Source organism: Heliangelus exortis, chromosome 3 (genome assembly GCF_036169615.1).
Source record: "Heliangelus exortis chromosome 3, bHelExo1.hap1, whole genome shotgun sequence".
NCBI lineage: Eukaryota > Metazoa > Chordata > Aves > Apodiformes > Trochilidae > Heliangelus > Heliangelus exortis.
The window spans coordinates 93,178,994-93,201,692 of NC_092424.1; the positions used below are offsets into that span (position 1 = coordinate 93,178,994).

The 22,699-nt window shown below is 35.2% G+C and overlaps 1 protein-coding gene across 1 annotated transcript in view; it reads left to right on the plus strand.

Moving 5' to 3' along the window:
* The window catches only part of CSMD1 (CUB and Sushi multiple domains 1), a 956,173-nt gene that overhangs the window by 814,384 nt on the left and 119,090 nt on the right, over positions 1-22,699 (plus strand). Inside the window, exons 31-37 of the mRNA XM_071741767.1 lie at positions 2,348-2,464; positions 4,807-4,920; positions 6,830-6,925; positions 13,312-13,515; positions 14,656-14,780; positions 15,395-15,491; positions 20,047-20,151. Of these exons, the coding sequence (XP_071597868.1) occupies positions 2,348-2,464; positions 4,807-4,920; positions 6,830-6,925; positions 13,312-13,515; positions 14,656-14,780; positions 15,395-15,491; positions 20,047-20,151 (858 nt within the window). The remainder of the gene's footprint in view (positions 1-2,347; positions 2,465-4,806; positions 4,921-6,829; positions 6,926-13,311; positions 13,516-14,655; positions 14,781-15,394; positions 15,492-20,046; positions 20,152-22,699) is intronic.

Genomic DNA, 22,699 nt, shown 5'->3' on the forward strand with positions numbered 1-22,699 from the left:
AATCTAAAATTGTAAAGGAGATTATTTTTGAACACAAATAATATAGTACTTTACTAAAAATTATTATTATATTTAATTCTTCTTATTTATATAAATAGACAACTCATATGCAGAAACAAGGGATAGAGGATAAATTAGTTAGTCATAGCTCTGAGACGTCATTTTAGTTTCTTGCCTCAGTAATTTTAACTCTTACTCAAAAGTGATAATTAATACAGTGTTGAGATGCATGTGATATCTGTTCTAAATAACACACCTTGTCTAAGGAAGCAAAAATTACTAACAGAAAGATTGACTATCTTGAAACTTAAATCTGAATAAAACTAAACTGGGATACCTGCTTGTGAAAATACTTTAAGTCTACTGATCAAGTATATTTTGCTGCATGTTCCATTTTAAAACAAATACTCTTATAATTTCAGTTAAGCTGTGGAGGCTTTTAAAGTATTATTTAAATGTCTGCTGCATTTGTGTCTCTATTATGAATTAAACCTGGTAATCTACAGCTTAAGCTTAACCCAATCAAAACTGAAAATATGAGGCAAAAAAGTGCACTTAAAGCACAATGTTCTCAGTTTATGTTTCTTTATTCATATCTGTAGTTAATTACCCCTTTTTGAACCTCTTTAAAATATTGTATAAAAACATTACAAATTCTAAAGCTTGAATAATGGAAAAGAACCAAATATGAGTGCTCAGTTTCTATGAAAATGATTCACTTATTTCTTTCACCCTAATTAAGAGAATTCATTACATTTTATTTCTTTGTGATGTGATTATTATTTTTCAAGCTAGAATTTTACAGACATGTTGAAATTAAAGTTGATATTTGTCCCAGTAACAGTTGGCAACTGCCAGTAGGTATATTTTGAAATGGGAATTCTGAAGCTTACTGTTTTAATTATCAGTTACAAAATCCTTAATGAAGTTATTAAAATATATCCTCTGAAAATGCAGGTTTTTTCTCACTAAACCAAACGTTACTTATAGTCAAAGCTGAGAGCTTTGTTTAGGATATGTTTGACTGCTGCAGCACTGCACTTCTCTTGCATATTTTCCCCCCTAAGCACTCACAGGCATTCCTTGCAGAGTGGATACACAACAAATATGTTATAATTATTATTAAACCAATATCTTAAAAACAGGAAAAAGACATTTTAGAAGGGAACAATTTTACACTCTGTAACTTCAAAATTTGTTTTAAATTAAGCATAAGTGATATACTTTAATTCCAGTGAAATGTTCATGACTCAAGAATTTCATCTAGTAATTAGAAGATAGACTTTGTGGCTTAGTTTCTTGTAACCTCAAAACCAGAAGCAAAAGAAATACAAAGATTTTAAATTCATGGCATGAACCAATTCCTTGTGATATTTAAGTTTTCACTTCAGCCACATAATCCTATTCAGCCTACTGACAGATTAAACTTCTCATCTTGTTTCATTACACTCTGTTTTTGAATAATTCATGGTGCGCAGCTAAGAGAAGACACAAATTTGTAGTTTTAATTGCTTCCTATATAAGGAATTTAAACTTATACAGACATTTCAAGTGTGTTTTTGAAGCCCAGTTACTGTCAGGAAGCAGAAAGAACAGGGCTTCTCCTCAAGGGTAGATGAGGCAGGAGCTGAGGATGGCTAAAGCAAAAGCACAGGCTGTGCTCTCACTCACTGAGCACAGTCCCACAGCACATGAGCCAGGTCAGCAAAGGCAGGAGCCGGTAACAGAGTCCTTTAATAGCCCCAGACCAGTGAGCTTGTCCACCTGGATTCAAGGTCCTCCTCCTCAGAACTGGTTACCAGGCAGTTAATAAAATGTCATCCTCTAGATGTGAGATTCCCAGGGTGGAGTAACATTGGTTTGCTTTGTTCCTTGTGGTAGAAAGTAATTGTTTAAATTATGAAATTATGGTTTTCTAGCTTAAAAACAAAAGTAGTGTAACAATTCTAGGTTTTGGTAGTTTGATTTATCTATTTTTAAAATAATTTCATTAATTTCTTCTTGAGTAAACTTACTGTATAATGATCTTTTATTCCCGTAAAATTGATCGGTTTTAGTAATGTTTTAGTCAAAAAAACCCTGTACATTCTCAGTTAACGGTTTCTTTCAACCAAAAAATTTATACTTCTAGGTGTAGATGAGTACTAGTAAAGCAAAACTCTAATTAATATTTTCAACTAAATTTTTATTAAGACTATATGCTGAGAAAGAACCATCAGTTTTGTCATTATAGGAAAACTAAATAAAAAGCAAAGTCACTTTGTAATCTTTAGGTTTTCGTTTTCAGACTGAACTAATACAGACAACTATAATTAATATAAACCATTTCTTTCTGTCTTGTTTCCAGCACCATGTGGAGGGCAGTATACTGGATCAGAGGGAGTGGTTTTATCACCAAGTTATCCTCATAATTACACTGCTGGACAGACTTGCCATTATTCAATAACTGTACCCAAAGAATTTGGTAAGAATTTCAGCTACTGATTTATCAATCATGAAATGCTGTTCAACTGCTCAAATCATGTTGTAGTAGTGACTTCTGGATTTTCAATATATTTCAAATCACTTTTCAAAAATAAAATATTCTTGACACAGAAATTGATTCTAGGGTTTTGACCCTTTTACTCCTCCCTAGAATAATCAATAGATTTCAGCTAAGCCATCTTTGTCTGCTCTCCAAACACAATACTTTCACTGATTGCATCATTCATCATCATAGGACCATCATTCATTCAAGCTTCCTGCAAAGTAAAATCAGTTATTAAAAAAACAAATGTATTGGGTTTGTGTGGCAATGTTTTGGTAGTGGGAGGGTAGTCGGTGATTCTGTGACATCTGTGAGAAACCTCTAGAAGCTTCCCTTATGCCAGCCAGCTCCAAGGCACACCTACTGCTGGCCAAGGCCAAACCCATCAGTGATAGCATCCCTGAGATAACAAGTTTCAGAAGGGGGAAGAAAAAACAAACCTGCACAATAGGAACTGCAGAAGGAGAGAGAAGTGATGTGAACACAGCTCTGCAGGCAGCAAAGTCAGCGAAAAAGGAGGAGAAGGTGATGCTCCAGGCTCGGAGCAGAAATTCCTCTCCAAGCCCATGATGAAGACCATGGTGAACCAGGCTGTTTCCTGGCAGCCTATGGAGCAGATTTCCACCTGCACCCCATGGCAGTCTCCACAGCAAAACAAGAACCACACCACAGTCTCCAAACCAAACCAAAGAAGGGTGAGACCCTGTGGAGATCCCATGCTGAAGCAGATTTGCCAGCAGGACTTCTAACCTGGCAGGGGCTCCATGCTGGAGCAGTTCATGAAGAATTACAGTCCATGGAAATGACTTATGTTGAAGAAATTCATAGACTCATAGAACTGTTTTGGTTGGAAAAGATCTTTAAGATCATCAAGTCCAGCTATTAACTTAGCACTGCCAAGGCCACCTTGAGCACTGCGTCTGAATGTCTTTCCCCTCCAGGGATACAGACTGCGAGGTGAATGTATTGTTTTCCTCTTCATAGCTTTCATGAAGCAGCATCTGGAAACTACGTCTGTAGTTTGGTGCTTCCAAATTTCAAGGCACAACTTGCTAAAATGGAACATTCCCAACAGAGACCCAGCAAGATAATTATCAGGCTGAAGCACAGGACAAGGAAAAGCTGAAGGAAGTTCAGCTTGGAGATGTGAAGGAGGACTCTTCTAGAAGTATGCAATAAGAAATCAAGTAGCAGTAGTCACAAGTTGTAATGCAACAAATTTCAGTGGGACATAAGGAAATATAATTTGTTTAAAAAAAAAAAAAAAAAAGAATTTCACGAGAAAGTTGGAAAACACAGGGTGCACAGGGCTGCACTGAAGACCCATGGCCTGTATACACAAGAATATATAGTATATCCAGAATATCAAGTATATCTAGAATAGGTAAATTCTATAATGGGCATGGTGACATGGTGATACAGATATTGATAAATTTATTTCTTTATTTTATTCAGAGAGGGGGATGTTAACAGTTGGACATGGTGATCTAGGACTTTTCCAGCTGTGACAATTCTGTAATTCTTTGATAATATTAAAACAGATTCCTCCCTTGCTGTAGGTGATACAGTGAGAAAAACAGTGGTTTTATTAATTTGACTTCATCAGTTTGTTGCTTCTTGTTTCTATTGCTATCATATTTGAATTCAATGAACCATTTGATATATACTAGTAAGATGTATTGTATAATTAAATGATTTATTTGGTAATACACTTTAAATTGCTTGCAGGTGAGGTGCAAATTAAGTGTAGCAACATGTGGGAACATGTAACACACTGTAATTTTTAATCTTTAATCTGTTTTTTTATTCTTTATGATAAATAATTACTATTCAAAGTTACAAAAATAGCCACATTGATAACACTAAAACATATTTTTCAAATTAAAGCTGGATAAGCAACAAATCATATATGAGAATCCTACCAGCTGCTAAGATCATTAACAATTGGGAATTTTGTTTTTTAGATATTCCATTTTCTTATTCTCGTAGGTACCTTTGTAATATGTAATAAGATTTATTTGACTAGAGAGCATACTTCTGGGGAAAGAGTGATTTAATTATCCTTTTTTTTTTAATTAAAAATAAGTAATGAAAAGTACATCAGTTTCCTGTTATTTATGTTTAATGCAACTGTTTTATCATGGTAGACAAGGAATCCACTGGTAACTAAACAAGCAAAAACATCACATTAAATTTGCTTCAAAGACTAGATTCTTGTTGTATTCTCTTTATATTTTTATTTCTCTCTTTTTTTTTTTTTTTTTTTTTTTTTGATTTAGTTGTGTTTGGACAATTTGCCTACTTTCAGACGGCTTTGAATGATGTGGCAGAATTATTTGATGGAGAAAACTCTCAGGCTAGACTTCTTAGTTCACTGTCTGGATCCCACTCAGGTAGGTAATAAAAAAAGTGTGCACAATTCTATATGGAAAAAATAAATCAGAAGAATGTTATGCATTTCATTTGGGAATATAATAATAAAGTCTTTTTCCCAGTGCCAAGAGAAATGGACCACCCTTCTAAATCTTTGAATCAAGACATTCTTCTTGAACATATGGTTTAGGCAAGAACTGATCACTAGGATGGGTACCAAAATAGTTGGGTGAAATTCTCAGATCTTTCGGAGGACAGGATGGATGGTATAATTATCTTCTCTTTCCCTAAACTCTGTGAATTACACACCTACATTTTCTGAATGTCTAAGTTCAACACAAATTACTTGTAGTAACAAAGTGCAATTATCTGTATGCAAACGTGCACTTAGACTAAAAGCAGGCCAGCTGTTCCATTCAGGTAACTCCAGCAGTAAGGTGACCCTGTGAAATTATAGTCAAACTTATATGGATTTCATTATGGCCAGAATTTCCAGTTTATGACAATATAATGACTGTCTTCATCTCAAGTGAATATTTATAGATAGATACAGATACATAGATATAGAGAGATAGAGAGAGATATAGATGGATATAGATATGTGGGTTTGCACCTATGAAGGTGTTTTGGCATATACTACAAGTATTTAGGAGAGTTTGTATATGAGTTTAAGATATTTGCAATCCAGGTTTTTTTTTTTTTCTTAGTTTTCAACAATCGGAGAAATATTTGATACTCTGATTTACAGAAAGCATTTTATTATTTCAGTTGTGCAGTTCATAATTTTTCCTCCGGTGAATCCTAGCTATTTGTGTCATAATAAGAGTTCACAAATTAAACTTTCAAATTTGCTTCATTACTGGTAGGAGTTCAGTGAGAAAACAAAATATTTGCATTTTAATGTTTAAATCTAAGAGACAAGTCATCTAAGCACTGAATTTTACTGCATTAAACATATAAAAAAGTGGAAACTAATGTCTGTTTTCACAGCAGACATTTAAAAATATTTATGGGGAATTTAAACTTGTCATTTTTACTTATAAATTATGACAATCTGCTTTACATTGATTTAGGAGACAATTCTGCTATGTTGTATTGCTAGTGTATGTAGTATAAAACTAAGTGAAATAATTATAAGTCCTATATATGCATTTATCTTAATATATACTAAACTAGTGCATTACCAATAATTTCAGCTGAATTTACTAAAATACATGTTGATATAATCCAATAAGAATAAAACTAGTTTTCAGGTGGATTGGTATCCTTGTAGTGTAAAAGTACTGTCATTTTGTCTGCAATGATTCATTAGTGAACTTTTATCATTACTGTAGATAGATATCTGAGGAAAGGATATAAACATCTTTATTAGTCCTCAAGCCAAAATATAAATTTTGAAATGCTGTTAGAAGGTTGTAATGTGGATTAGTTCATGTGTAATGATACATTTTATTGAAACAAATACATAAATCGAATCATGGAGGTGTTCTCTCTCAAGTCAGTTTTAATCGTTAAATGGTAAACATGACATGAACATCCCTTGTGATATTTATCAAATATTTCCAGCTAATCAATGTGGTTTATAAAGCGAAGTAAAGCTATAAGTCACAGAAAAAAGTTAACCAAAAATTCTTCTATTATTTTGGCCCCAGATGGCAGTAGGTTCCCTAGACAAATAGTTCATTAGGGGTCTAGCTCCAGTAGCTGCATTAAATGTCAGAAAGTTTATGTTGTTGAATCATTAAATCTTTTTACAAGTTTTCAAACCTTCAGTGGCAAAGTTTATTCTATACACTGTTTTTTACATTTTCTTTAAATATAGAGGAAAACAAAATCTCTGTTTTAGCAGAATATTTGATTACATGCCGAAGAGTTGTAACTCTTGTTTCTGTTTTGTGTGGTTATTCTGTTTCCTGTTTTTGTTTATAGGAGAGACATTGCCTTTGGCTACATCTAATCAAATTCTACTGCGATTCAGTGCCAAGAGTGGGGCATCAGCCAGGGGATTCCACTTTGTTTATCAAGGTAAACACGTCTGGTTTGGGTGAAAAACACTGGTGCCAGTCTCACAAAGTGTGTTATTTTGATTTCTTCTTAGTTCTTAAGGCATTTTATTAAATATAGGTGTAGTCTTAACCTTTTTCTACCCATCAGGGACTTCTTCTAATGGTAGACTGGATTCATAATGGCACTTTTCTCCAGTTAATCATGTAGTTCCCTGGGCTTGAATATGTCCAACCTTTCTCAGCAGTCTATAATCTGTTGCTCCCTTACTGCTGAGTGTTAATGTCATCCCTCAGACTGTAGAAGTTCATGGTGTGGACTATGAAGGCAAGGCAGAACAGACCTTTAATATTAATTTAATATTTTCCTCATCATCTGTCATTAGGTTGCCCACTCAGTACATGCAACATACCCACAAGTATTTTGAATTTCATAATTAGCATACCTGCAAACTTTTTCTGTAGTTTGCATTGCTAGATTTTGCTCCAACTGGACTGCCATACTCCTGATATGTATTACCTCTCCTTGCCTCCACTTCTGGTATGTTCCATTTCATGTTTAAATTGTTTGAAAAGATCCTGGTCTAGCACTGCTGCCAAATTCTCAGTTTTCCCAGACTGGGATCATTTGTTCAAAAGATCTCAAATCTCTCTAACAAATTCACCAGTACCCTCTTCATGCCTGTTCCTTAGGAGTATACCAGATCTTCTCAACTTAATTCCAACCTCCTGCCAGTTCCTCAACTGTATCATCTTGCAGTCCTTCCAGCCCAATCTGGCCTCTATATCCACACCCACCAAGAGCTCTTCTCTGTTTTTGAACACCTAGCTAGGTTGTAGCTACTTAGTCTTATTATCTGGTAGAAATGTCTGTTAAATCTAGCCAGTAGATTTTGCTTAACTGAGTAGGGAGCAGTCCATGGACCTTATTGTCTAAAGACAATGGCTACTAAATTCAGTTTTGAGCAAAAGCTGTTATAGATATTTATTTTGTATTGAGTTGGATTTAAGTTGCTAGGCTGTTACGGACCAGAGGAGGCATCACTGTTAAAAACCAGATTTTCTTGAGATGAAAGTGAAATGGGTAGCATTTGAAATGGGTGCTGAAATTCCACCCAGAATTGCTAAATGCATTTTGGAGTTCAGTAAATCAGTACAAATAAAATTACTAAATTTGTTAAACACTATCAACATTGTGATGATTTCTGATTTTTATCCAGATAATATAAAGACAAAGAAAATAGGTGATGTGGTTCTGGTGAAGAAATATTCGGTTACCTGAAACAGATATCAAAAATACAATGAAATGGTTTATACTTAACTGTATCCTTAACATTAATTTTATACTTAATCTTTGATGATCCAATTACAGTTAGCACATGAAATAATGATTTTTTTCTAACAAAAACAATAGAAAAATATATTTTAGGGTTCTATACTGATTGTCACTTAACATGTGAGTGCAGCATAAGAGCTGTTATGAAAATATTCACCTGAAATCTTCATTCTTAGAAGTACTGTTCATTTCAGCACTCTCAAGACACAAAGAAGAAAAAAAAAAAAGGAAAAATATTTTCAAGTAGTTAGGAAAATCACAGTTCTGGGTAGTTACAGGCAACATAATGTTGCTGAAAGAATATAGCTGTGCTTTGACATGTTTTTACCACCTACAGTTTCAGAATTAGCTTGACTGAAGTTCATTTGGATTCTGCATCAGACACTGTTCCATAGTGTAATATTATAAAGAGATGGTATAAGTGCCAAAGGCACTTTCAAGCTTAACTCATTAATAACTATCTCAGCTCAAGGTATTGGGGACTTTGGTTAATTGTATTAGTATTGCTTAGTACTCCCAGATGAAATTTCAAGAGTTTTTGTTCAGGCTGCTAAGAAATTCTGTATTCTTAGAGAGCTTGGAGGGAAAATGGGTATGGCAGAAATTGTTAAGTAGTTTCAGCATTGAAAGGTGGCAGATTCAAGACTTTCAGGTCTCTTGCTGGCAAAGCTGGATTTGAGGCCATATTATGTGCATATCTGCACACTGCAATTCAAATGAAAGAATGAGGCAACATGTCCAAGTCTGACACCATGCTGCAAGGCAGCTTAGAACACTAAGTTGATCCATGTGTCTTAAAGAATATAGGCTGGTGACACCTGGAGCAGTGCTTACAGGCTGGCTGTAGAGGCAACAAATTTGGTCCCAAAGGGTCTTCTGGGCAGTTCAGTAGTGTATTGCATACACACTCAGTAAGCTTAATGAGTGTTTGTACACTGTGCTTTATTGTTTACTACATTTTTAGCTTTACTAAATTGAAGTATATATTATCAAAATATATTACTTTTTTTTTTTTTTTTTATTTTTTTTTATTGGAGGACCATCATGATTTCACACAGAAAATTAATGGAAAGGATTATCTCACCTCAAGGATATTTTCATAGTTGTAAAGAGCTTGTTGGAACTGTTTAAACTCCCTCTGGATGTTGTTTTTAATCCTTCTTATTGCTGTGTTTGTAGAAAGGTAGCCCCATGACTGCACACTCTGGTTATCATTCAAGATGTCACTGTCTTCCAGTTTTACACATCAAAAATGTCACTTACATTTAAATGTATCATGCACAATGAATTGGAAAAGAGAAATTAAAATTAGAATTAGAAAACAGAACAAGCTGCCCCTGGAGTTGGTCAAGTCACTATTCCTGGAGGTATTTTAAATATGTGCAGGTATAGTACGTAAGGATGTGGTTTACTGGTGGTCTTAGCAGTGTATTAGCTTTATGGTTGGACTTGATGATCTTTAGGGTTTTTCCAACCATAACAGTTCTGTGATTCTGTAATAAGCACACACACACGTGTTGCTGTTGAACAGTAAGTCTCCAGGTGAGTGCAATGATACGCCTCATTTCAGACATTTATTTGGACTATACTTATTTTTTAGTAACGGTAAGAAATAAGTTTTAGAAAATGAGAAGTATTCTCTGCACCAGCAGAAAACGAATCAGGCAAAGTCACTTGATTTGTCTCAATAACATTGTGACGCTACTCAAATATCCAGCTTTTAAAATAAATGTTAAAATATATCTTAGGAACTTTATTTGATACACATATGTATGTATACATTTATTTGTTGATGAGTTAGTAGTATATAACAAATATTACAATTCTGAGATTTTTCTCTCCCTGTGAAGCATGTGATTGCATTTCCCATGACTGGATGCTTGGTAGATATTTTTAAGTACTATAAAGAGTAACATCCACTTTCAAATCGAACACAGGAATCTCAGCTAAAAGTCAATTACTTTATTTATCACCCTCTGTTCCAGGCTGACCTTATTCCCTGTTCACTTTTCCACTGGACTGATTTCAATTTTGTTTCATAGCAGAATGAAACATTTACTAAAATATGTAGGATAATTACTATCAAAAATGGAATGTCTCTGTGATACAGCTTGAAAAGCCTTGGTTGGCATCACTATAGGTAAATCCAAATGAGAGGCTGGAGAGAAAAAGCCAGACCTTGTATTATTTCACACCCTGGTTTGAGCAAGCAACTGGTAAGGTCTGTAGCTTTTGATTCAGCTTTAATGGCTTTTGCAATACCACCTTCTCAAACACTTCTTTTTAGCTGCACATCATCTGTATCTGTTTCTTTTTATTGGGTGATCACTCTTCCTTGTTTTTCATATGATAGGTAAAAGGTATATTTAATACCAGACTAAGTTAATATCCAGGTTTTTAGGATTTTAGGGTCAGATATGTTCAAATATGGTAGGAAAAATCACATTAAGAAGACTGGGAATAATAAATTTTTTTTTCAGATTTATCTTACACTTTCTTCCACACGGAAGTGCTAGGGCATCACCTAAGAAACAACACAGTTTCTTTCAATATATTTTTACACAGCAGAGGCTGCAGCAGTAGGATTCTTTCCCTAAAAAGCAACGTAATGACCTTTCTACAACCCAAAAATTATGGGATTTTAATGCTTGTCTTCCTTCACTTGCTCTAGTATACAAATTATGTGAATTAATTTATAAGGTCAAAAGAGATTTTAAAGAAGACTATTGAGAAAGTTTGCATATTAGGAGGACAAAAGACTGTGGAAGAAAGACAAAGGGGTAAAACAATAAAAGAGGAATGTGACTTTAACAATTAAACTGATTAAATACAAAGAATAAAAGAATAAAATACACAGGCATACATTTACTGCTGAGTGTAATTAAAGAGCAGAACTAAGACTGTTAGTATTATTTTCCATGGACCTCACCATGACACATTATGTCCTGGTTTACACCAGAGGACACCTAGGGATGTGATTGATGCCCCAAACCTAACAACATGTAAGAGGTGTTTGAACACTACCCTTATCTTACAATCCTCCCTCCATTCTGTAGGTGTAACAATGTTTGGATGCTGCAAGATCTAAGTCCAGCCACGAAGGGTTGGGTGCAAATAGAAAGTTTTATTTGGTGGACAGAAATATGAAGACCTGGTAAAGATTTGGCAAGTCTGTTGAAAGAGAGAGAAAGACAGGAGATGGAAGGAGAGAGATAAGATCCTGTGACATCCTGATGATCCTTCTCCCTGGGGTGGTGGGCCAGTCTTAGGCAGGTCTGCAGTCTGGCAGCAAAGGATTTTTGCATTGGAGTTCTTTATATGCTCTTGGAGTGGCTGTGGCTCTCAGTTTTCTGCTGCACTTCTATAGATTCCAAAATTCAGGAATGTTGCTTTCTCTAAGTTTTCCCTCCACACATTGTAAGCACACCAGATACCATTGCCTGGGGATCACCCTTACCCGGCCCAACAGTCCTTGGCCAGTTGGAGACAGCTCACTGACAGCTCATCTGGGAGAGAGCCCTCATCTGACATTCCCATCTTTGTGCTCATCAGGAGACCAGTGTCCAACATTCCAGTTGCCAATTGTCATTTGAGGCAAAGCCAATTCTGCTTAATGGAACCTCACACTAACCATCTCTTTTTTTTTCCCTGTGTCATTCACTTATTGCTAATTAAATACAAAGTGGCAAGCAATTTTCATGGTGCTACTTATTTATATGTATGCATTGATTGCCTGAAACTAATACTTGAAAAAAACAAACTTTTTTCAACTTTTTTTGAACATGCCAGTCACATAGAAAAATTATTTATATTTAATGAGACTATTTTGAATATACATTTATTTTAATATAGTGTAAACCACAGATGATACTGCACACAAACGATACATCTATAACTATATATATATATGTGTATATAAAATTTGGACATTTACAATCTAACTGCAAAATGAAATGTAGAAAGATCAAGTTTGATACACTAACAACAGGCACAATACCAAGAGTCAATAAGCACATAAAAGTACCAGTTATAAAGAAAGGGTTGTAAATAAGAAAGCCAAAAGGAAAAGAAACTCATGGGCTTCTGATTAATTTTTTTTACTTTTCACTTTAGATGTTGCTTACAGTCTTTTAACTGTTGCATCACATCAGGTATATGTATTCTTATAAATTATTGCTAAAAAATAATTGTCATCAACTGCAAACACTAAAATAGCTTTGAGGATATGTTGTTATGACTTCGTGTTCTCCAGAAAGATAAATCAACTAATTGTATAATATTGCATTGGTTTTTTATATGATTATCTACAGCATATTATTTTTATTGTTTTCTAATGAGAAACTTGTAATGTGAATACAAAACCTCCGTGTTTGATAAGTAAAATTGGTGGTAGGTATAATATCCTGTCATGTAAGAGGGCAGATGAAAGACCCACTGATGCTCTCATGCCTAAGGACACGCTTACAGTGTCAGCTGCTCTCCAAGCTGCCATGGCGCTCACGTGATGCTACGTGGTGACAGCCCAAAACTACAATCCAGCTACCAGCCATGAAAGCATTAGGTCATTCTTTGAGAATACAGGGAGCAGAGCAAGTAGAAGGAACAAATATATTTAAGCTCTGTCTCTCTCTTTATCACTCTTTATCTTTCCTGTTTTCAATGACTTCATCCTCTTGTTACAGAGCGAAATTGGACCCTTGCGATAATTTCTCCCTTATCTGCTGGTTGTGGCTGCCTCATCCTGTCTCCATGCAGGTGTTCGCGCTCCCCCAGTGCCTAGCTAGCCTTGGCAGTGCCTTGTTTTGAGAACAAGACCTACAGAAGTTAATCCCCTTGCTGCCCAGTTGGCCTTGGCAGTGTCTTGTTTTTAAAAGCAAGAACTGTACTTACAAGACAGAAGATGTTCACACTGCTTTAGTGGAAAGTTACAGGAATTAACCCCGTCAGGATTTAACCCTGTCAGGGTCTTTCTCTGTTTTAAGAGGAAACAATGACAATTTTCATGGTCTGTTAATTTTTTAGATGGTGACTTTTGTTTGGATTCATGAGCTTTTCTTTTTCTCTTTTTACAGCTGTTCCCCGCACAAGTGATACGCAGTGTAGCTCTATTCCAGAGCCCAGGTATGGAAGGAGAATTGGCTCTGAGTTTTCAGCAGGCTCTGTTGTTCGATTTGAGTGTAGTCCTGGCTATCTTCTCCAAGGCTCAAAAGCTATCCGGTGTCAGTCTGTACCTAATGCCTTAGCTCAATGGAATGACACAGTACCGAGCTGCATTGGTAAGCAATTACATTTAAGTCATCTCTTCTGTCATGCACGTCTCTGAAGCAGAATTCAGAACCTGTTTCGGAAAATGGCATTTACCACATAAATTCTCTCATTCCATTAATACCAGCCATGCTCAAATTAAAAAAGCAGTTTTGCATATCAAAAATTAATTAAGTATCCTCTGGCTGGTTGGCAGTATGGTGTTTTGTATAATGACAGACTACATGAACAAGTGTGATACACATTTTCTTGAACATTCATTATTTTCATGACTCATCTACAGCTTGAAATACAGGGCAGAATTCAGTTCCCCAGAAGTGTCTTTACCTGTTTTATTACACTGTACTTGTTTATTTGTATCACACAAAGGAGGATGATTTATCTTTCTTAAATACAAGCAATGTGTACATTTTTAAGTATTGCTAATTTTATCCAATCTGTCAATAGACCTGCAGTGTGATAATGTTTAGCACTTGAGATTGTTTTTATAAATGTTGTAAGGTTTTTTTCTTTCCCTCCTTAGATTTATGTCCAGAAGTCATTGTCATCCATAGGAATTTACTCAATAAGTTATTAACATTCTAAAAATAAATACTGTAGGTGTCTTATTTTCTGTGTATTCTGTTTTTTGTTGTTGCTTTTGTTTGGTTGGTTGGTTTTGGTTTGGTTTGGTTTTGTTTAAGTTAGTTCTGTTCTCTAGAACCTTAAAGAAGTAATTGTGTATACAGTAAAGATATTTGATGTACCAACAGCTAGATCAAATATTGGGGCTGTCTTAGGCTCTGGTTATATTCATGTGATTTCTGTCAATCGTTGTGTTTACTCTTATGCCTTTACAGTTTGTTGTTACTCTTAGGTAAGACACAATTTGGCTGTGCTGCTAGGCTGTTCCTGGCTGCACATGCTCAAAATGAAGTTAATTTTTGAATTGTTTATTCATGCAAGTTGTGTCTTATGCTTGGTATTTTTCATGTATTTTGGAAACATTACTTTCTAAGTTCAGAGCTTTGCTTCACATCTATATGTTTATGCTACAGAAGAGAATTATTATAATTAGCTTATTTTTGCAATTATTTTGCAATTATTACTGCTTTTATGTTCTCTGATGTGATTTAAATTTTGAAATAATTCACACTAATACTTTTTTCCAGTGCCCTGCAGTGGGAATTTTACTGAGCGGAGAGGTACTATTCTTTCACCAGGTTATCCTGAACCTTATGGTAACAGCTTGAATTGTGTATGGAAAATCATAGTGACTGAGGGATCAGGTATTCAGGCAAGTCTATATTCTGTCAAGCATGGAATATTAAGTACTTTGTGGTTCCGTTTAAAAAGTAATGGTTTATTACTCTAGAATCTCTAGCAATCAGTAAGATAATGTTTTTGAGTAACTGAAATATTTGTTTTGTTTTTCTCAGTATTGTTATTTTGTTAACTTTATTCTCTGATACTTCATTTTTGCATGGGGTTATGAATGAGAAATGGTTAACAAGCAGCTTTCTCTTTTAACTGTGTAGAATATTGAAATCAGGTCCCGATCCTTCAATCTGGTACGCAAATGACAACCCTTTCTGTCTGCTAGGATATCACTGAGTCACTTGAAAGGTCTGCAGCTGTCCTGATTATCTGCTCATTTGCACTTTGAGTAATTATTTATAACCATGCAACACATGCAAAATCTTTCTTACGTAGTGTCATATTTTCTAAGAGTTAAGACAATTTGTAAAGTGAACACTACTGTTTCATTTGTATTTTACACTTGGGTGTTTTTTGGATCAGCTAATTTATATTTTCTTTGCAACATGTTCTCTTTTTATTTTTTTTCTTAGCAGAACATTTGAAAAATACACGTCTATCTCGTTTAAAAAGTACCATGGTGTTGTTTTACAGATCCAGGTAATCAGCTTTGCCACTGAACATAACTGGGACTCTCTTGAAATATATGATGGTGGAGATATGACAGCACCGCGCCTTGGGAGCTTTTCAGGTGGGGATATGCCGTGACTTAAACATACAGTTCTATATATAGGTGTGTGAGAGATCATGTCTTTGTCACACATACAGACAAGGATTATATCTGCATTCCATCATTTGTGATATTATATGAAATACACTCATTTTGGGGAAATTTCAAACGATGTAAATGCACTATATTCAGCAAGTTGAAAGAGAAATTTGACATGTTTAGCTTTGATTTGCTGGATTTAGATGATAATTCTCCCCCCAAATTTCTTTCCTTTATCATATCTACCTCTCCTATGCAGAATATATAGTGATAAAACTTGTACTGACATTCAATGAGCTTCCTTAGGGGAGAGAACAAGTTACTACTACTGGGACATAGCAAAATATGTAATTTGTTGTTTCACATGTTCATCAGGCATATATAGTTTTCCTCCTTTTTTATAAGACAGTTTTTCTAGAAAGAGCATGTTCTATAAACAAAACAAAGAGAAAGAGATATCTCATATATAATTAAGTAACTAATAATATTCATAAGATTCATATACTCATATACTCTATCACAAACGTAATCTGATCATGGTATAACTGAAACACTTTGTGCAATTTTGCCTTTCTGGTGGCTTCAGGAACTTTTAAAGTATAGTATCTGTATTGGATTATGCAAGGAAAGGATTAATTATATTAATTATATTAATTGGATACTGAATTAAATAATGTAAAGTTGCTCATCAAAATTACATATTGAAATGTGTTGTGGGTTAAACCTAATAGGCAGCTCAGCCCCACCCAGCCACTTGCTCCCTCCCAGACTGTGGGATGGGGGAGGGAGTTGGAAGCAGAAAGGTGAGACAACTGCTGGATTGAGATATAATAGGTAATACAAAAGCTGCATATGCAAACAAAGCAAAAAAAAAAGAATGCATTCACTACTTCCTGTCTTCAGGCAGTTCATCCATCTCCAGGCCAGCAGGACTCCATCATGTGTAACAGTTACTTGTGAGGAAAAATGACATAACTGCCAACATCCCACCTTTCCTCTTTGATCTCCCAACTTTCATTGCCAAGCACGACATCATATGGTATGGAATATACCTTTTGTCAATTGGTGTCAGCTGTCCCAGCTGTACCCCTCCCAATTTCTTGCCCAACCCCAGCAAATTCATTGGTGTGACTGTGTGAGAAACAGAGATGGTCTTGGCACTGTGCAAGCACTGCTCAGCAGAAAGTAAACCATCCTTGTGTTATCAGTGCTGCTCTGGTCAAAAATCCAGAACACAGCACCATGCCAGCTGTTGTGAAGAAATTACCTCTATCTCAGCCACACCCAGTACAAAGGGCTATAGATTTTGTATTAAATTCTAGTAACCGTGCTGTATATTAAGTTGGCAATAATGAAGAAATAAATTATGAAATATAATCAGCTTTTCACAAGAGAAATATATGGCTAATACATTGGATCCATTGGATAAAGAACTGGTGAAATTATTCTTTTAGCATTCTATTTAACATTCTGAAGACTCAAATCACTTGCTTATTCTATAGTAAAAATGTATCATCTTGCTTTAGCTTAAAAGCCTTCCTAATTTCCAAGAACACTGAAAAAGATAGTCTTTTAGTTTACAAATATTTCATTGGAGATAGAGTAGCATGGCTTTATTGTGGACTTATCTTTTTTGTATAATGAATGTCAGTTGACTTAATGAAAATGAAGTTGACTTTTTTTGTGTATGGGAAAGTCCTAATGAAGAATATTTCAACCTGACATAAAATCTGCTGTTCTCCAAACTGAACAAGTAAAATCACAGTGAAACTGCACTGAGAAATAAGTAGTATAATTCAGAAGGCATAATTTCTCTTACCAGATTTTGTACAAAACCTTTGTCTTCTGATTCCCTGTCTGAATTCATGTCTTCTAAACATGCATTCTAGATGCACAGGTGTACAACAAATGACTAATAACTTACTAAGCTGTGCTGCTAGACTGTGTCATGGAGTTGATTTGGAAAGGTGAATTCACCGGGGAATTTCTTAAGGAAGATTTTACAAATACTACTGCAACCTCTTCCTTGTGTCATGGCACATTCAGAGCAATTAGAAAACTATAGAATATTTTTGCTTTCATTATTACTGGTACATCAATATTACTAGCTCATAAGGAAATAAAAATAACATTGTTTTAGAAAGGCAACCATCAAAATTATTTCTCAGTCTTTTACAAAAGTTGCTGTACCGCTTACCAAATATATATCGGTAAAGCATATTTTTGATTAATGAATGAAGCTTAGTTACCTTACCAAATGCTTGAATGATACAGATTCATTAATGAGGGACAAAGTGAATTATTTTCATATTATTACTGATGAATTTTACGATGAGTAGACTTTTGTGGGGAAGAGCCTACATGATGTTATCCAGCATTCTGTCCAATCACATCTTTAAAACCTCCAGTGAAGGGGACTTCACTTGGGAGGTTGCTCCAGTGTTTGATTTTTCTCACTGCTAAAAATGTCTTTCTAATGTTGAGATGAAACCTGTCCCAGTGCAACTTTGCCCTGTTGCCCTTTATGTTCTCTTTATGGCTCCCTGTGAAGATAGAGCCTCTGACCTCTTTATAGCTGCTCTTTGAGTACTAGAATTCTGTGATGAGGTCCCCCTTGGAGCCTTCTCCTTTAGCTTTTCCAAATAAGGCAGGTTATGCAGCCTTTGGATCATATTCATGACCCTTCTTTGGACACTCTCCTCTCCATCTTTGTCTTTCTTGAATTGTGGGGACCAGAACTGGACAGAGTACTCCAGGTACAGTGTGACAAGCACTGGGTAGACTGGGATGATCTCATCTCTCTCTCAGCTAGTAATGGCCCATTGGGTGCAACCCAGGAACCTGTTTACCTTTGCTGTTACAGGAGTGCTATCCTGAGTCATGTTCAGCTTGTTGTCCACCAGGACCCCCAGGTCACTTTTAGCAAGGCTGCTTCCCAGCCTCACAGATCCTAGCCTATACAGGGGCTCTTTGGTTATTGTGGCCCAGGTTCAAGGCTTTGCACCTCTTTTTGTTGAACTTCAATGCAGTTCTTACTAATCCAGTTTTTCAGCCTGTCCAGGTCTCTCTGTAAGATGGCTGACGTATCAACCTCACCACCCAGTTTAGTGGCATTGGCAAACTTGGTAGAGGTGCTTTCAATCCCATCATTCAGGTTGTTTATGAAGATGTTTAAACAATCTTTACATGCTTGCGACAGGCTGCCAGCCTGAACTCTGGCATTGAATCTGGCAATTATGGGAATTAAAAACTGTAGCCTTGTTTATTTCTTATGGTACAATAAGACATTATTTCTCACCTTATTGAATATCACCCTCTAAGGAAGTAAAAGACTGGTGTTAAATATTAGCAGATCTTACAAAGGAATAGAGCTACCAGAAGAGCAGTTTGTTCAATAAAGAGTATAATTATTCTGAGTCAGCATCCTCATTCTTAGAGAACAGACAGATTAAACATCTTTAAATGTATTTCAAATTCCTTATGGATACTGTAAAAACCCTCCCTCCGGGAAGTTGTTTCACTATGTTATGTAATCCATTAGGCATTGTGTGATGTAAACACTCAATACTCCCTATGAATTTCCATGCTTGGAACTTCCATGCCAATAGTAAAAGATGACTTGTCATCTTTCAGCTCCTCACCATTTATATCAAGATTTTGCTTGATAAAGTTTTAGTTTTAAAAGTATTTACCATTAGTTTAGACTGTAGACTTTTGAAGACAAATATTTCCATCATTTCTTTTTAAGCCCTGGTTTCAAACTCATACCGAGACAACTCACGTTTACTACAGCGAATGCCTCACAGAAAGTGATTTCTTATGTAGCCACCATTTATATTCATTAGCCACTTGATATTGTCTTTGACGGTAATCAGAAAAATGATGCAATATTCAGCCTCAGGAGATGTTCCATCATTAGACTGTAGAATTTGAGTTACATAGTAGTCACGTGTCAGCAAAGAAAATGCTGTGTCAGACTTAGCAATGCTAGTGACAAAGAATGTGTCCAGGGTTAGCGATCAGCTTGTGTTGCACGTGCTGAAGTCAGTGGCGCACGATGTTGTTATGGTCATTTGAAATAGATAAAGCTAGTATGGATATTTTTGTTGTTTTTTCTGTTTCTTTGTTTTCTTTTTTTTTTTTTTAGATGTGTTGCAGTTATTTCCTGTCATGTTCTCAGAATTATAATTGGTTAAAATATTATTGCAGGAAGAAGGTGTGGAGTGGACACATTAAAAAAATCTGGAGTGCTCTGTTAGTAGTGCAGGCTATTCTACATGTTCTATGTGTAGAAAAAAGGAAGATAAGAATTTGTTTGAATGTGCTTACATAGCCTCTTAGTACTATGACTTATAATCAAAATTTTCTTGAATCTTCATGAGGAAATAAGGCAGAACATAACAGAATGTTTGAGATTTCCATGCACATAGTGAGCAAAAAATGAGACTGTCTGGTTCAGTCATAGTTATGTCTTTTCAATATAAAACCGTGACAGATCAGCATGCTAAAATTTATTCCATAACCTTTATTTTTTCAGGTACAACTGTGCCAGCATTACTGAATAGCACCTCCAATCAACTTTACCTGCATTTTCATTCAGACATTAGTGTGGCAGCAGCTGGATTTCACCTGGAATACAAAAGTAAGACTGCTCACTTTTTGAAAATTTCTAAGGAAAAAGAATGCGTATAGAAAATGAGAGAATTTCTATTGTTCTTTGGGTTTTTTGGTTTGTTTTTTGGTTTTTTTTTTTTTATTTTGGTTTAGGTTTTTTATTTTATTTTTTCTTCCCTGACTGCCAAATTCTACTCAGCATGAACCTGATAGAAGTGAAATCTATTAAACTGAAATACTAACTGAAGTGACATATGAAATTGCTGAATAGCAGCTTTCACAAATGATCAGCACATAACAAATCAATGTGGCAATTCAGAATAACATTTTAAAAATGCAGGGTTTATTATTTTGTGGCATTTTTTCAACTTAGTTCAGCTTAGTTCAGAAATTGAGTTAAAAAAAAGAAAGTTAATTTCACTGCTTGGAAATAAATGAAACCAGAACAGATAATATTTTATTTTCCTATTCATGCGTGCATATATATGTATTCATTGCTGTTCTTTTCTTTCCCTCAAATTCTTTTCCCTCAGAAGATATTGCTGTAATTGCAAAACAAGAAAAAAAGGCAAACAAAACCATTGCAATCTCAGACCTGGAAGAAAACACTACAGTTAACTTATTAAATCACTGGCCTTATGAACAGAACAATCTAAGAATTTTAATGGCAAATTGTGCTATATATTAACTTTATATATGTCTTGTGAGCAGCTTGGTCCTAAAACCTTAAGGTTATTGGATTACCTCACATGATTGTATTCAATCCAAACCTGCATGTTTGTATTATTGCCTCTGTTATGTCCTCTGACTTGACCCAGGTGACAGGTAAAGGATATTCTACCTCCCAGGCCTGGGTTTCCCTTTGAGGGAAAGTTTACCCTTTCAGAGTAACCAATGGTGGCCCCCTGGGACCATCCTGCTACCCCTGCACCTGAACACAAGATTTTATTAGAGCTATAGAATGAATAAAAGCACAAAAACTGATACTTCAACCATTATGTATGTTCAGGCACAATCACAAAGGCTGAATATTTAGATCACAAAAACCACAATACAAGAGTATTAACCTGGGAAAAGATGTGGTTACTGAAATGATTTTAGTAAAGAGAGAGAGAGTAGGAGACGAAAAGAGAGGTAACAGAAAATCACCTGTCCTGGATCCAGCATTGGGCCTGCCAATGGGGGATGGTTGGTGTCGAAGAAACTCCAAACCCACAAATGTAGCCCCTTATTTTATAGACCTGTTTCACTTATCCAGTCCTTTAAAACCTCTGTCAAAACTTTTGAATACTACAGGATAATAGTCAGTTCAGCACATTTGCTTGCATAATGATGCTTTTAACTGGACAAAGTTATTGCTAAGAATATTCTAGTCTTTAAAAATATAATGGGATGATGAGTTCACAGTCTGATGAATGCTTTGATGGAGGTCAAAAAGTAAATAATCTTTAATTTTTGAATATGAATATTTTCTTATAAAGGGCATTCACAAATTTTCATTTAAACTGAGGGTTTTTTTTTATTAAATTCATTCCAATATTACGGTCAAAATGTTATAGTGTTAATCTTTTTACTGAATACATATAAGTAACTAAATACATGGATGAGCTTTGATAAACACTATCTAGGACTGAGATTGAAAATTGTATAAAATATAAATATGAACAGAATTTTAAAATACTAGACTTTCGTCTCATAACATATTTTATCTAAACATAATCCACAAGATAGTCTTATGTTTTATTATGCCTATGACTCCTGAAAAAAATACGTTCTGTTAATGACTAAAAAGTATTCGGGTGCACGCAGGGTCACTTGGATTTATGCTTTTGTTTGTCTCATAATTTCCAGTTCTACAACTGTGCTTTGTTAAAGCATCTATTGACTTCAGCAGTTCCAATACTTCAATGCCAGGGCTTTTCAGATATTCAATGCAGTGCTGGTCCAAGTAGATACATCAGTATTTAGAGCTTAGTTTACTTTTCTACTGACAGTCTGGCAGGAAAGTGGCTGTATGGTCCCTTCAGGGCTAGCAGGAGTATTTTACATCTCTGTGTGCCTCTGATTACAGAAAACTTCCCAGCAAGAATTTACTACTTTATATTGAGTAGTCACATTTTAGATCAAGAAAACAGAGAAATATTTTCCAATGTAGTAAGATTTTGATATTGCTGATGTTTGACTATGAATTCTGAAGTATATCTATGATCATTTAGTCACCTAAATTGGAATAAAAGCGGCCTTTTGTTGAGAGATTGTCTTACTAAAGCAAACACAAAAATGTTTGACATCTGGGAAAAAAACATTGAACATGGAATACTGTGTTGGAACATCAAATGCTTTTGACAAAAGCAAAGAAAAAGGAGGGCTAAATTAATAATCTTTCTAAACAAAATGCTTTGCAGCTATAACATTCAGTTATAGTATAAAAGGCCTCACTTTAATTTTTTTCATCTTTTTAAAAGAAATTTGGATGTCTGAGTAGCAATAGTAGAGGCCTTCAATATCAACACAGAAGATGCAGCAGGATTCTAATTACCAGAAAAAATGGTCAGTCATTCAAGTTCAGATGTATA